At 44.6% G+C, this 15,807-nt stretch overlaps 1 protein-coding gene across 1 annotated transcript in view; it reads right to left on the reverse strand.

Annotated features, from left to right (window-relative positions):
- Positions 1 to 15,807, reverse strand: part of LOC122555580 (uncharacterized) — a 132,622-nt gene that overhangs the window by 34,229 nt on the left and 82,586 nt on the right. The window contains exons 15-17 of the mRNA XM_087992481.1: positions 12,391 to 12,503; positions 5,343 to 5,544; positions 680 to 1,039 (exon numbers count right to left, since the gene is read on the reverse strand). Of these exons, the coding sequence (XP_087848607.1) occupies positions 680 to 1,039; positions 5,343 to 5,544; positions 12,391 to 12,503 (675 nt within the window). The remainder of the gene's footprint in view (positions 1 to 679; positions 1,040 to 5,342; positions 5,545 to 12,390; positions 12,504 to 15,807) is intronic.

Here is a 15,807-nt window from a genome sequence, read left to right on the forward strand (position 1 = left end):
CACCTTAAACCAAAGCCCTTTAGTTTTGACTCCCCTACCCTGGAAAAAACATCTTGTTTATTCACCAATCCCATGCCCCTCATAATTTTATGAACCTCAATAAGCTTACTCCATAGTCTCCAATGCTCCATGGTAAACAGCCATATTCAAAACCTGCAGCTCAAACTCTCCAATACTGGCAACATGTTGTAAGTCTTTTCTGAACCCTTTCAAGTCAAACAGCATATTTTCTATAGCAGGAAGACCAGAATTGAATGCAGTATTCTACAAGTGGCCTACCTTATGTCTTGTATGCCTTCAACATGACATCCCAATTCCTATAGTCAAAAGGTATTGGACAGGCTGGGATGGTTTTCCTTCGAACAGATGAGGCTGAGGGGTTGCTTAATTTTGGTGAAGAAAATAATGAGGGGCTTGGATAGAGTGGACAGGGAAGACATGTTTCTCCTTGCAAGGAGGTCAGTTACCAAAGGGCATAGATTTAAGGTAACTGATAGGGGATTCAATGGAACATAAGGAACAGCTTGTAATTCGCTGCCAGTTTGATGATTGAGATGGAAATCCTCAACTCAATGAAAAGGAATCTGGATCTGCACCTGAAGCTGTCACCTGTAAGGCTGTGGACCAGATACTGTTTTAACTCTACATACCACAAAGGCAGCACTTTGTGCAAGAGTACCTGTTTCCATGGTAACAGTGGCTGTTATATCTGTCATCATCTCTGACTGTCCAGTTGTCTGAGTTGGAAGAACTGTTGTGGTTGCCCTCCTCTGTTCTGGTCGGTTTACTGGCCCCGTGTAACTGGGAGCATCAGTTGAGTTACTTTTTTCCCACATAGAACCTGTTGATCGAGTCTCTATCGATTTCCCAAACAGAGCTGTTGAATTCTCAACTGAAATATTTTCCAAATCTGATGCATTCCAGATGCTTTCAGTGGTCATGCTGCTTGCATTTGAACTCCGTGCTTCATGTATCAGATTGCAGCTGACTATGCTGTGGCCTTGTATTCCTGATGTGTTCCCCATTTGCCGGATGCCATCTGCAGGAGAACAAGTCCAGGAAAAGGAAAGGGATCAATGTCTCCACATGATATAAGGAGCCTAAAGTCAGGTAAGTATTTGACCCGATCTGGTAGACTGAGTGTCCATTCTTTATTAAAAACCGAAAGAACTGAGGATGCTGCAAGTCAGAAAGAAAAACAGAAGTTGCTGGAGAAGCTCAGCAGGTCTGGCAGCATCTGTGAAGATAAATCAGAGTTAATGTTTCAGATCTGATGACCCATCCTCAGACTCTCTTCACAATTGCTGCCAGACCTGCTGAGCTTCTCCAGCAATTTCTGTTTTTGTGTCCATTCTTTATTAACTCTATAATGTAGATGAAGTTAGAGGAGCTGCTGCTTCTTTGGACCACATACACAGATACATGTAAGAACTGACAGACACACTCACACACCAACACACATAGACAGAAACACACACCATAAACAGACATACAACGATACAGGCAGATATACAGGGAGACGCAGCCAGACACGCACACACATGCAATAGCATACAGACACACACACACACACCTACACACGGACAGAAACACACACCACAGACAGACATACGCTCATACAGGCAGATACACAGGGAGACACAGCCAAACACACAGACACACAAAAACTCACACACACATGCAATAACATACAGACACACTCACACAGTTCAATACACATAGACAGAAACACATACCACAGGCAGACATACAGTCATACAGGCAGATTAAACAGGGAGACACAGCCAAACACACACACACATGCAATAGCATACAGACAAATACACACACACACGCACACACATAGGCAGAAACACACACCATAGGGAGACATACACTGATACAGGCAGATACACAGGGAGACACAGCCATATACACACGCACGCACACACCACACACAGCACACACACAGACAGATACAGCTGAATACACAGTCAAACAGACATAGCTACATACAGAGACAGAGAGTACACATTCATAGACAAAACAAATGAGGAGTTAGAGAAATAGGTCAATGTTTCTGCAACTACAGATGTAAGTGTAGGATGGTTGTTACCTCCTTGGTGCCAGGGTCACTGAACAGATGCAGATCAGCCTGAGGTAGCAGAGTGATCGGTCTACAGTCATGGTCCACTTAAAGCCCATGACACAAGTGGCAAGAGGGATGTCATCCTGCAGTCAGATTTTAGGGAGCTAGCTAGAAAATTAGCAAGCAGGATATCAAAAATCTCAAATTGCCTCAAATAATCTCCAGATAATTTCCAGGGCCACATGTAAATGGGGTACAGAAATAGGAAGACAAGGGCAGATCAATGGGTGGTTGGGGAAGAGGGAGGGTTTTAGATTTTTAGACATTGGAACTAGCTCTGGGGAAGATGTAACCTGTACAGGCCACATGGTTTGCATCTGAACAGGTTCCCTGCAGAACATTTTGCTTGTGTTACTGGGGATCTGTGGGGAGGAGCCTTCTATCAGAGAGGAATACCAAGATATACAAAATGTTGGGAGAGAGAAGTAGTAATAGAATAGTAAGTGAATCGAAAGGGTCAGACTAAGGGAGTAAGTAATGAAGATTAATAAACGTAGCTGCAGATGTATACGATTGTACAGAATGTGATAAATAAAATTGTCATGTTGCCGTGCTAATTGGCAGGTGGAAGTAAGATGTTGTGATAATAACAAGCAGACACAAGGATGGGCAGAATTGGGTGTTAAATAATCCTGAAATAAAGATGTTCAGGAAAGGTAGGAAAGGGTGAGAAAGGGGAGAGGTGGCAGTATTGATTAAGTAGAATTGCAGTACGAGAGAAAGATAATGTTCTCAAGGGGTCAAGAACGAAATTAATTTGGTTAGAGCCAAGGAACAAGAAAAAACAGCAAGTACATTGCTCAATGTAGCGTAAAAGTCACAAACTAGTGGGGAGGATGAAAAGAGACACATTTGTAAAGAAATTACAGAGAGGTGCACAAATACAGAGGAACCTCGAATGTCCGAATATCAATTATCCGAATTTCAGATTATCCAAAGAAGATCTCAAGGTCCCGATAGAAACATTACATCAAAGAGATGTTTCCAACACTGACCATGTCTTTTGTTTACGGTGATTAAAAGTGAACTCGGCTTACTGAAATACTGCCGATAACAGTCCACAAGGTTCCCCATGGGAGACTGGTTAGTAAGGTTAGATCTCACGTAATACAGGGAGAACTAGCCAATTGGATACAGAACTGGCTCAAAGGTAGAAGACAGAGGGTGGTGGTGGACGGGTGTTTTTCAGACTGGAGGCCTGTGACCAGTGGAGTGCCACAAGGATCGGTGCTGGGTCTTCTACTTTTTGTCATTTATATAAATGATTTGGATGCGAGCATAAGAGGTAGAGTTAGTAAGTTTGCAGATGACACCAAAATTGGAGATACAGTGGACGGCGAAGAAGGTTACCTCAGATTACAACAAGATCTGGACCAGATGGGTCAATGGGCTGAGAAGTGGCAATTGGAGTTTAATTCAGATAAATGTGAGGTGCTGCATTTTGGGAAAGCAAACTTAGCAGGACTTATACACTTAATGGTAAGGTCCTAAGGAGTGTTGCTGAACAAAGAGACCTTAGAGTGCAGGTTCATAGCTCCTTGAAAATGGAGTCGCAGATAGAGAGGATAGTGAAGAAGGCGTTTGGTATGCTTTCCTTTTTGGCCGGAGTATTGAGTACAGTATTTGGGAGGTCATGTTGCAGCTGTACAGGACATTGGTTAGGCCACTGTTGGAATATTGCATGCAATTCTGGTCTCCTCCCTGTTGGAAAGATGTTGTGAAACTTGAAAGGGTTCAGAAATGATTTACAAGGATGTTGCCAGGGTTGGATGGTTTGAACTATAGGGAGATGCTGAATAGGCTGGGGCTGTTTTCCCTGGAGCGTCGGAGGCTGAGGGGTGACCTTATAGAGGTTTATAAAATTATGAGGGGCATGGATAGGATAAATAGACAAAATCTTTTCCCTGGGGTGGGGAGTCCAGAGCTAGAGGGCATAGGTTTAGGGTGAGAGGGGAACGATATAACAGAGACCTAAGGGCAACGTTTTCACACAGAGGGTGGTATGTGTATGGAATGAGCTGCCAGAGGATGTGGTGGAGGCTGGTACAGTTGCAACATTTAAAAGGATTTGGATGGGTATGTGTATAGGAAGGATTTGGAGGGATATGGGCCGGGTGCTGGCAGGTGGGACTAGATTGGGTTGGGATAGCTGGTCGTCATGGACGGGTTGGACTGAAGAGTCTGTTTCCATGCTGTACACTTCTATGACTCTATGAGCCCCGGCACCGACTCCAAATGACTGACCGCCTGCTCTCTCTCTGTCTCCCCACACTCACCCTGGAGCTCTACAAAAAAGTGGACTCTAAACCTCCTTTCCCCAGATAATCTCTCCAACATTGTCCTGTACAGGGGCGGGGGCTGTGGGGGTAGATAGGGGTTGGGTGCAGGGAGGGGGCAGACAGGGGCTCTCACTCAGTGTGCTGCTGCCTCGTCTCCTGAGTGAGGTGCTGAATTAGCTAGTGCTCACTGTGTCAATCCCATTGAACTCATGGAGGTGAGGTGTTGGGAAGCTTCAGCAATGCTGCAGGTCCCACACACAAGTGTGTGTCTGCTCAGAAACAAACCCGGAGACAGAGAGAGGAAGTAAGGCAGGCACGGTGAGGAAAAAGAGACTTCAGAAAACTCTGAGCCCCAGAGGAGAGGCATTGAATCAACTAACCGAATAATCAATCACTGAACAAAATACTGCCCCCTTTTCGTTCAGATAATCTAAGTTTCACTAATTGTACAGTTATTATCCAAATACAAGCCTAGAAATTAGTGGTGTAAAGGATAGTGGGGGCAAGAGTTTCTAGTCATAGAGTCATAGAGATCCCCAGCAAAACGCCATGTCACCCATCACATGTGATCTGCAGCATTTCCTACATCAGCTACAGATTCCAGTCCAACAAGAAAGGAGGCACTGCAGGACCTGGCTCTGAGGAATGGGATGGGACAATTGGATCAAAATGTCAGTAAAACACCATTTTGGTGGACAGTAATGTTTCAGGTAACAATGGAAAAGTAATGTAAATAATCCAGCGCAAAAAAAACAATTAACAGGGATAAAGCCAACCTCAACAAAGAATGGATCTGGGTTGCTTAAAAACATTCTCGTATGTGACAGAGAGAGAAAATCGGGGAAACACAGTTAGAGATAAAAAAAACTATATGATTAAAAACTCAGAAGACATTCACATACAACAAAAGTCTGACCTGCTCCACATCATCTTACCTCCAAGTTTTACATCACATACGTATTCACTGGTATTAATTAAGATGTGGAATCCTTGCTGGAGCCAATCGATACTGTAACTCTGATTTACTGCCAACATAAAACCAAGGACTGGGTACTGTTGATCTATAAAGGTTGCCTCTGGGCAGAGGACGTGGATATTTGCATCAGATACATCGTGTGTTAGGAGTGCAGCTTCCAGCTAGAACATAATAACAGAATATGAAAATGTGTGGATAGAAACATCAACTAATTGCTAAGTGACACTGTTGTGACTGTGACTAGAGAATGGCAGCAAGCCATTAATTTGCATTAACTTGCTTGGTAACTCCACTCAGAGCGAGAGCATACATTTACAAACTGGGATCCATCAATCCAGGGGATACTTAAGGGATTCCAGAGGAGGACATCTGCATTGTTCCCACATTTCTCCCCTACTGGAACCAGGCATATGAAGCACCTCTGCTTTTATTTTGTATTTGTCAATTCACTAGAGTTTTACCTGTGGCCAAAGATAGACCTGAAACATTTACTGAAATGGGCAACAGATGTTGCTCTGTTTTGGAGCTGACCATCTTCCTTTTTAAGTTTGGAGCCAGGACCTGGGATTGTGAGGCAGGTAACCTCACAGTCTTTTAAAAGTACTTGGATGAACACTTGAAATGTCATAACATTCAAAGTAATGAGCAAATGATTATAAAGTGGGATTGGTGTATATTCAGTGCAGCTTTGGTGGTACAGACCGGATGGGCTGAAGAGCCTCTTTTGTAGTGCATGATTCTATAATTCTCAGTGAGAGTGGCCAGAGGTAGGGGATCCCCAATATTGCTTAAAGAGGAGTTATCTATAGAATCCCTACAATGTGGAAACAGGCCCTTCAGCCCAACAAGTCCACACCTACCCTCCAAAGAGTATCCCACCCAAACCCATTCCCTAATAATCTACATTTACCCCTGACTAACGCACCTAACCTACACATCTATTAACACTACAGGCAATTTAGCATAGCCAATTCACCTGACCGGCACGTCTTTGGATTATGGGAGAAAACCAGAACACCCAGAGGAAAACCACGCATAAAGTGGGAGAATGTGCAAACTCCACACAGACTGTCGCCCGAAGCTAGAATCAAACCCGGTCCCTAGCGCTGTGAGGCAGCAGTGTTAACTGCTGAGACACCATGCCACCTAATGTGGGAACACTCTTGGAATGTTTTTTCTTTTGTACTGGGCTGCAATGACATAAATCAAATGGAACACATTTTCACATATTCCAATGGCACTGTGGTTAGTAACCAAGTCCCATGTATTGTAAGGTGTTTAACCATAAAACCAGAAATGATATGGGGAAACGTTTTTTCAATATGATACGTTGTTCAAATCGAACTTCACTAAATGAACAATGAAAGTGGATTCAATAATAATAATATTCAAAGAGCAACTGACTAAATGCATAAGGGGAAGCAAACATTAAGCTTTGAAGAAAGGAGTTGGGGAGTGGGACAAATTCTACCTCCTGCCCAAAATCCACAAACCTGACTGCCCCGGCCGACCCATTGTCTCCGCCTGCTCCTGCCCCACCGAACTCATCTCCGCATACCTTGACACCGTCCTGTCCCCCTTAGTCCAAGAACTCCCCACCTACGTTCGGGACACCACCCATGCCCTCCACCTGCTCCTTGATTTTCGCTTCCCAGGTCCCCAACGCCTTATTTTCACCATGGACATCCAGTCCCTGTACACCTCCATCCCCCATCACGAAGGACTCAAAGCCCTCCGCTTCTTTCTTTCCCGCCGTACCGACCAGTACCCTTCCACTGACACCCTCCTTCGACTGACGGAACTGGTCCTCACCCTGAACAACTCTTTCCAATCCTCCCACTTCCTCCAAACGAAAGGAGTAGCCATGGGCACCCGCATGGGCCCCAGCTATGCCTGCCTCTTCGTAGGATATGTGGAACAATCCATCTTCCGCAACTACACTGGCCCCACCCCCCACCTTTTCCTCCGCTACATCGATGACTGTATCGGTGCCGCCTCGTGCTCCCACGAGGAAGTTGAACAGTTCATCCACTTCACCAACACCTTCCACCCCGACCTCAAATTCACCTGGACAGTCTCAGATTCCTCCCTCCCCTTCCTCGACCTTTCTATTTCTATCTCAGGTGACCGAATCAACACGGACATCTACTACAAACCGACCGACTCCCACAGCTACCTGGACTACACCTCCTCCCATCCTGCCCCCTGTAAAAACGCCATCCCATTCTCCCAATTCCTTCGACTCCGCCGCATCTGCTCCCAGGAGGACCAGTTCCAAAAACGCACAACCCAGATGGCCTCCTTCTTCAAGGACCGCAATTTCCCCCCCGACGTGGTCGACGATGCCCTCCACCGCATCTCTTCCACTTCCCGCTCCTCCGCCCTTGAGCCCCGCCCCTCCAACCGCCACCAGGACAGAACCCCACTGGTCCTCACCTACCACCCGACCAATCTCCACGTACAGCGCATCATCCGCCGTCATTTCCGCTATCTCCAAACGGACCCCACCACCAAGGATATATTTCCCTCCCCTCCCCTATCAGCATTCCGTAAAGACCACTCCCTCCGTGACTCCCTCGTCAGATCCACACCCCCCACCAACCCAACCTCCACTCCCGGCACCTTCCCCTGCAACCACAGGAGGTGCAAGACTTGCGCCCACACCTCCCCCCTCACCTCCCTCTAAGGCCCCAAAGGAAACTTCCATATCCGCCACAGATTCACCTGCACCTCCACACACATCATCTATTGCATCCTCTGCACCCGATGTGGCCTCCTCTATATTGGGGAGACAGGCCGGCTACTTGCGGAGCGTTTCAGAGAACACCTCTGGGACATCCGGACCAACCAACCCAACCACCCTGTAGCTCAACATTTCAATTCCCCCTCCCACTCCACCAAGGATATGCAGGTCTTTGGACTCCTCCATCGTCAGACCACAACAAAACAACGGTTGGAGGAAGAACGCCTCATCTTCCGCCTAGGAACCCTCCAACCACAAGGGATGAACTCGGATTTCACCAGTTTCCTCATTTCCCCTCCCCCCACCCTGTCTCAGTCAAATCCATCGAATTCAGCACCGCCTTCCTAACCTGCAATCTTCTTCCCGACCTCTCCGCCCCCACCCCAGTCTGACCTATCACCCTCACCTTGACCTCTTTCCACTTATCACATTTCTGACGCCCCTCCCCCTAGTCCCTCCTCCCTACCTTTTATCTTAGCCTGCTGGACCAACTTTCCCCATTCCTGAAGAAGGGCTTATGCCCGAAACGTCGATTCTCCTGTTCCCTGGATGCTGCCTGACCTGCTGCGCTTTTCCAGCAACACATTTCCAGTGGGACAAATTAGACAGCTCTACTAAAGAGTCAGCACAGGCACATTCAGTAGAATGATAAGGAGCTGAGGAAAGCCTTTACTGTCAGAGGAGTTTGGTACAGGAATTGTGAAGTCTTGCGTCAAAGATATAGCAGCTCAGTTAGACTGCATCTGGAGGACTGAGTGCAATTTTGATCTCTTCACTTCAGAAAAGATTGAGCTGTGGTGTCCTAAAGATGCTTTCCTTATCTCAGGAAAGAAATGATTACAAGAGAGAAAGTGCAACAAAGAGACAACAGATTTGTTCCTCAGATGGAGGGACTGTTCGACCGAAGAAAGGTTGGCAAACTGGGCCTGTATTCTCAAGAGTTTTTAAAAATGAGAGATGATATCATTGATACCTACAAAATATTTAAAGAGATAGACAGGGTATCTGCAGGTGAGATATTTCACAGGTGGAGAGTCCAGAAACAGGGGTCACAATTTCAAATTGAAAAGCATGCCATTTCGGACCAGATGAGAAAACCTTTCACTAATAGGGTTGTGTACCTTTAGAATTCTCCAACTCAGAGGGCTCTGGAAGTTTAGTTTCTCAGTATGTTTAAAGTAGAAACTGATAGATTGCTGATTACCAATGACATAAAGGGTTTTGAAGATAGTGTGGGTAAAAGCCATTAACTTGTTTGATCTGACATGATCACATTGGATGGTGGATCGGACTCAACAGGCTGCATGCCCTTAGATGGTTAGATGGGCTTCAGATTGGTTTCACAGGTCAGCGCAACATCAAGAGCTGAAGGGCCTTTACTGTGCTGTAATGTTCCATATTCGATGTTCTCTTCTTCCAATGACTGTTGGTGGAATTTAAATTCTGTCAACTATCTGGAATATTAAGCTAGCTCACCACATTGGCTACCATCATTTTTTAAATAAAATTCCATCTGATTCAAAAATGTCCTTTAGAAAAGGAAATCTGCTGTTTTTTGCCTGGTCCAGCCTACACATGGTTTGAGACCCGGAGCAATGTGGTTGACTCTTCTACCATCACCTGAAAAGCTACTCGGTTCAAGGGTAATCAGTGATGATAACAAATGTTAGGCTTGTATTGATTCCCACATTCCCACATCCCATAAAAGAATAAAATTAAAATCCACCTGAGTGAGTAGACAGGCTCCAGGTTTAATGTCCCAGCTAAAAGATGGCACCTCTGACAGGGCAGCATTCCCACTGCAATGGCAGTACTGACCTTCATTTTTGTGCTCAAATCTCTGTCATGGAGATTGAATCCATCACCTGATGAATCACTATTATCTGTTATACACTATTGCACAAAGTTAAGCCTCAATCCATCAAGCCTAACTTTCTGATTCTTTGCTCATAATGTTGGTTCCTGCTTCTGGAATCATCATAGCACTATTCTTTCCTAGCATAGCCCAGAAATTATTCTTCCCCTGCAAAATCTCCTCCCCTAATGGTGGTCAAATGTGAACTACTCAATGGAAAACAGGCAAGTAAAATTAGCTTCACAACACTTGGCTAGAAGATTATCAATTCAAGTCCCAATTAAAGACCTAAACTCAAAATACTTCAGGCAGTACTGAGAAAGTCCCGTACTATTGGAGGTGTTGAAATTTGAATGAGACATTAACTCAGTTTTCAATCAGCCTCTGATATGAACCTAAATGATCCAATGGCACTAATTTGAAGAACAGAGAACTTATTCCTGGTGTCCTAGTCCTCCACCAGCATTAATAAAACAGTTAAAATATTGCAGTTTATGGAGTCCTTCAAGACCCGAATTGTCTGCTGTATTTCCTATGACTCTGCACCCATGACTCCACTTTGAAAACATCCAATTGACTGTAAACCATCGAGGGACATCCTGATGTCATGAAAAGCTCTACAGAAATAAATCCATTTCCTTTTTATTTGCAGTAAGAAATGCTAATGAGATCAATACACCTTTATTTGGATTAAATCATACCACACCAATGCCAGATAATGACCACCTTCATAATGAAAGAATCTATAGCATCTCCCTTTCATCTTAAATGGTATTACAATTTCTGAATCAATACCTAGAGATTGCCACTGACCAGAAATTGAACTGAGTCAGCCATATTAATAAAATGGTTACCAAAGGAAGCCACAGGATGACTATTCTGCAGTGAGTAACTAATCTTCTGACTTCCCAAGTCAGGAATGTGATTTGATTGGATTGGATTGGATCTTTGATTGTCACATGTACCGAGATACAGTGAAAAGTTTTGTTTTGTGTCCTATGCAGGATTGACAACATGAAAGAGCTCAATACCATCCAGCACAAACTAGATCATTTGATCTGTGCCTCTTCAAGCACTCTTTAAAATATTCACACCCTCCAGCAATGCACAGTCAGTGCAGTTTGTATTGTACACAAGATACACAGCAGCAACTCATCAAGGCTGCTTCAACAGCATCTCCCAAATCTGCAATCTCGACCACCGAGAGGAACCAGGGCAGCAGACATATAGGGACACCAACACCTGCAAGCTACCCTCCAAGTCACACACCATCATGTCTTGGAACTTTATTGCCATTTCTTCTCTGTCATCGGAGATTCCAGATCACCCTCGCTAATGCACTGAGGGTGCACCTATGCCCCAAGGGGCACCTTCTCAAAGGAAATTCGGAATGGCAGCCTGACCAGTGATACATCCATGTAAGAATAAAGAAGGAAGAAAAGGCATGTGTGTAAATATGGGACATGGAACAGTGTCAGTGACTTTTTAAAAATTCATTCACCGGATTAGGATGTCACAGGCCAGCATTTACTGCCTGTCCCAGAGGGCAGTTAAGACTTAAACACATTGTTATGGGTCTGGAGTCACAGACTAAACAAGGATGGTAGCTTACTTACTGGATGGCTGTTTTTAATAAACAGCAATGATAGCCTGGTCATCATTTGCCATTTTAATTACTTACCTAGCATTCTAAATTTGTGATTCGGACTCACGGACCAGTTACCTGTATTATTCTTTTATTCATTCACAAGATGAGGGAGTCATAGGTTAGGCCAGTATTTATTGCTCATAGGGCAGTTTTTAGAGTCAATCACATTGTTATGAGTCTGGAATCACATGTAGGCCAGACTGGATCAAGATGACAGATTTCCTCCCCCAATGTACATTCACGAACAGGATGGGTTTTTCCCCAATCGTCAAAGATTTCATCGTCATTATTACACACTTAATTCCATATTTTCATTTTATTGGATTCAATTTCCACCATCTGCCGTGGTGGGATCTAAACCTGAGTGCCCAGAACATTAACTCAGTCTCTGGATTAACAGTCCAGCGATAATACCACTATGCTATCACCTTTCCATTCATTATGCTTCAGAGTTCTGCAACCTGTCTCCATTGAAATAATATGCTGCTTTTCTAGCATACCTGTTAAATTATAAGTTAATATTTTCCTCTGGTCTACTCTATCTACCAACTCACTTAACCAGCGAGCTGTTCCTGTGCGTGGGAATTACTCTCTGCACAGGGTAACACTCAGCCAAAGCAAAAGAGAAAAAGAAAATTAAACTGAAGAAAAGAATGTTTTTAAAATTTATTTCCATCTCCAAATTGAGTTTCTTGGACAAAAATCACAATTATATATTCCTACTGAGCATTCAGGAATATATGTTCAGTGGTTTTACATACCCAACTACTGGCATTTCTTAATAGGTCGAAGTAATCCCAACCACTGTAGTTTGTGTCCAACTCAAATTCGTTTATCTTCAGTTTTACCCATCCAAGGTAGTAGTCAATTCCAACTGTAAAACAGAAAGATTAAATCTCAAACAAAAACTGAAAATACTGTGTTAAAGTTTCATATATTATCAACATTATGATCTGAAGAAGAGGTAAATGGGTTTTTGCTTTTCAGTTCTGTAAAAGTGACTTATTTTTAAGAATCAGAAATTCTTTCTTCAAACAGGCCAAACAGCATTTCCAAAAAATCATGTGAGTTAAGTTAAATGACCAGATAAGTTGTCCTGTAATCTAAATAACCTCTTACATCCAGATGGAGAGGCCAGCAGGCAGGCGCCAGGAGCCAGAGGCTGGAGGCCGGAGGCCAGAGGCCATAGGGCAGAAGCAAGATCAGTTCAGAAGAAGTGATTCATAGGATCATAGAATCATACAGCACAGAAACAAGCCCTTCAGTGCAACCAGCCTAATCGAACATAATCCCAAACTAACCTAGTTCTACCTGTCTGCTCCTGGCCCATATCCCTCCAAACCTTTCCTATTTGTGTACTGATCCAAATATCTTCAGATGTGCTGATTTGCAGTTTCAAAGTGTTCAAAGTCGCTGGAAAAGCCCTGATTGTTTTCTTAGAATTCAGTGACAAAAGGCAGTGAGTTAGTTTTTGTCTGTGTATAGGCAAAAGTGAGGACTGAAGGTGCTGGAAATCAGAGTCAAAATTAGAGTGATGCTGGAAAAGCACCACAGGTCAGGCAGCATCCGAGGAGTAGGAACATAGATATTTCGGGCGGGACCCCTTCGTCAGGAATGAGGCTGGAAACCTCGGGGATGGAGAGATAAATGGGAGGGGGGAGGTGCTGGGGAGAAGGTAGCTAAGAGTGCAATAGGAGGATGGAGGTGGAGATGAAGGTGATAGATCAGAGAGGAGGATGGAGCGGATCGGTGGGAAGGAAGATTGGCAGGTAGGACAGGTCATGAGGATGATGCTAAGCTGGCAGGTTGGAACCGGGGTAAGGTTGGGGGAGGGAAAATGAGGAAACTGGTGAAGTCCACATTGATGCCGTGGGGTTGAAGTGTTTCGAGGCGGAAGATGAGGCGTTCTTCCTCCAGGCATCGGGTGGTGAGGGAGTGGCAGTGGAGGAGGCCCAGGATCTGCATATCCTCGGTAGAGTGGGAGGGGGAGTTGAAATGTTCGGCCATGGGGCGGTGGGGTTGATTGGTGCGGGTGTGTCCTATCAGCCACCTTCATCAGTTTCCTGATGAAGGGCTTTTGCCCGAAATGTCGATTTTCCTGCTCCTCGGATGCTGCCTGACCTACTGTGCTTTTCCACCACCACTCTAATCTTGACTTCTGTCTATGTATCTCAAGGACGGTTGGAGAGACTCTAACAAATGTGCAAAATACCACAGAAGGAAACTGACTGACCTCAGCAGTCCAGTAAGAAATTAAAGACTGAAGATAGACATGATGCTTCATTGGGTTTGAGTGCTGCGATGGATATTGCTGAGAAAAATGGTTGAATACTCCTTTTTGCTGGTTATGATATGATCTTTCCAAATTGTTTTAGCTTTTATTTTTCTCTTTCTTCTGTGTAATCAAGCTATGTTGCTTTGTTAAAATTAGATTGGCGAGGGGGATCTAAGATGGCGGCGATCTGAGAAGATCACACTGCAGAGCTTCGCATCGCAGCAGGAGCAAGACGGTCCTCTAACCCGCCCAACCCAGGTCATCAGGATTTCTTGGGGCGTTGGAAAGATTGTGGAGCCCCAAGAAGCATTTAAAAATTGACTTACCTGTATTTTCAGCTGTCCAGAAATGCCTAAAAAGGGAGGAGGAGCATCCGAGGTCAGGTCTGCAGCTCAGCCTGCAGCAGCCTCAGAGTTGATTACTCTCCAGGATCTGGTGAACCAGCTCTCAAAATTTTGCGAGATGCTGGGGAAACAGATTGAAGAGAAGCTGGTTCCAGTCTCTCTCATGCTGCAGAAGCTGGGAGAAGAGGACGGATGAGGTGGAGCACAGGGTCACAGTGGTGGAAGTTGATGCCAGTTCATTCAAGGATGAGATCCAAGCCCTGAAGACGCAGGTTCATAATTTGCGTGACCAAGTGGATGATCTTGAAAACAGGGGCAGGAGAAAAAACATTCGGATCATCGGTCTGCCTGAGGGTAAGGAAGGTGAGCGGCCTGTGGAATTTGTTGAAGATTGGCTTCCGAAATTCCTTGACTTGGAGACTGGCATGAGAGGATTGAAGATAGAGAGGGCTCACTGGGTTGCAGCACGGAGGTCGGGTCTGGGTCAACACCCTTGTCCTTTCCTGGTGCGGTTCCATCATTCCCAGATGAGGAGTGAGTCATGGAGGCTTCCAGACTCCAGGGGAAGGATCCAAAGGGCCTAATTTACGAGGGGTCTAAGATCCTATTTTTTCAGACTTTTCAGCGGCAGTGATCCAGAAATGAAAATTGTATGATGGTGTCAAGAGAAGACTGAAGGAGCTTGGGATTCAGTACTCCCTGAGATATCCGGCAGTGCTTCAGATCACCTTAGATAGATCCATGCATCTCTTTGACACATCGGAGAAGGCAAGAGACTTTGTGGCCAAACTAACCTAATTTAAACAATTATAGTATGTATAAATATTGTTGCTTGGGTATGCATTTATCATTCTGTAAAAGAAATGGAGGAAATCCAATTGGAGCTTTGTTTTTCTCCTTTTTTTTCCTCTATTGATAATAATTTGGTTCAAACTATGTCTGGCGGTGGTTAAGATGTACATTTTAAATTTCTAAGTTAGGACATACCAAAGGATGGGTGAGGCAGCTTCAGAGTGAAAAGGCGCCTGGTCCTGATGGACTTCCCAGTGAATTCTATAAGGAATTTATAAGTATACTGTCAGGCCCGATGCTGAATATGTTTAATGATTCATACAGTCATGATTGTCTCTCACCATCTTTGAGAGAGGCCAATATTTCACTTATCCTTAAAAAAGGGAAGGATCCGGAAGTCTGTGTTTCATACAGGCCCATCTCACTCTTAAATGTGGACTTTAAGATCCTCTCGAAGGCTCTCGCATTAAGACTGGAGAGTGTGTTACCTTCTATTATTAAAGAGGATCCGACGAGCTTCATAAAGGGTTGCAGATCCTCCAATAATGTTAGGAGGCTGTTTAACGTAATTCAAGCATGCCAACAGCAGTCAATACAGGGATTGGTGATTTATTTAGATGCAGAGAAGGCATTTGACCAAGTTGAGTGGCTGTACCTTTTCTATACTCTCGACCGGCTTGGTCTGGGCGAAGATTTCATAAGATGGGTAAAGGTTCTCTACAGTGTACCTCTCGCTGCGGTCATTACCAACGGGGTACGATCAAGCA

Source organism: Chiloscyllium plagiosum, unplaced genomic scaffold (genome assembly GCF_037043375.1).
Source record: "Chiloscyllium plagiosum isolate Xiang-an unplaced genomic scaffold, Cpla_swu_hap1 HiC_scaffold_12, whole genome shotgun sequence".
NCBI lineage: Eukaryota > Metazoa > Chordata > Chondrichthyes > Orectolobiformes > Hemiscylliidae > Chiloscyllium > Chiloscyllium plagiosum.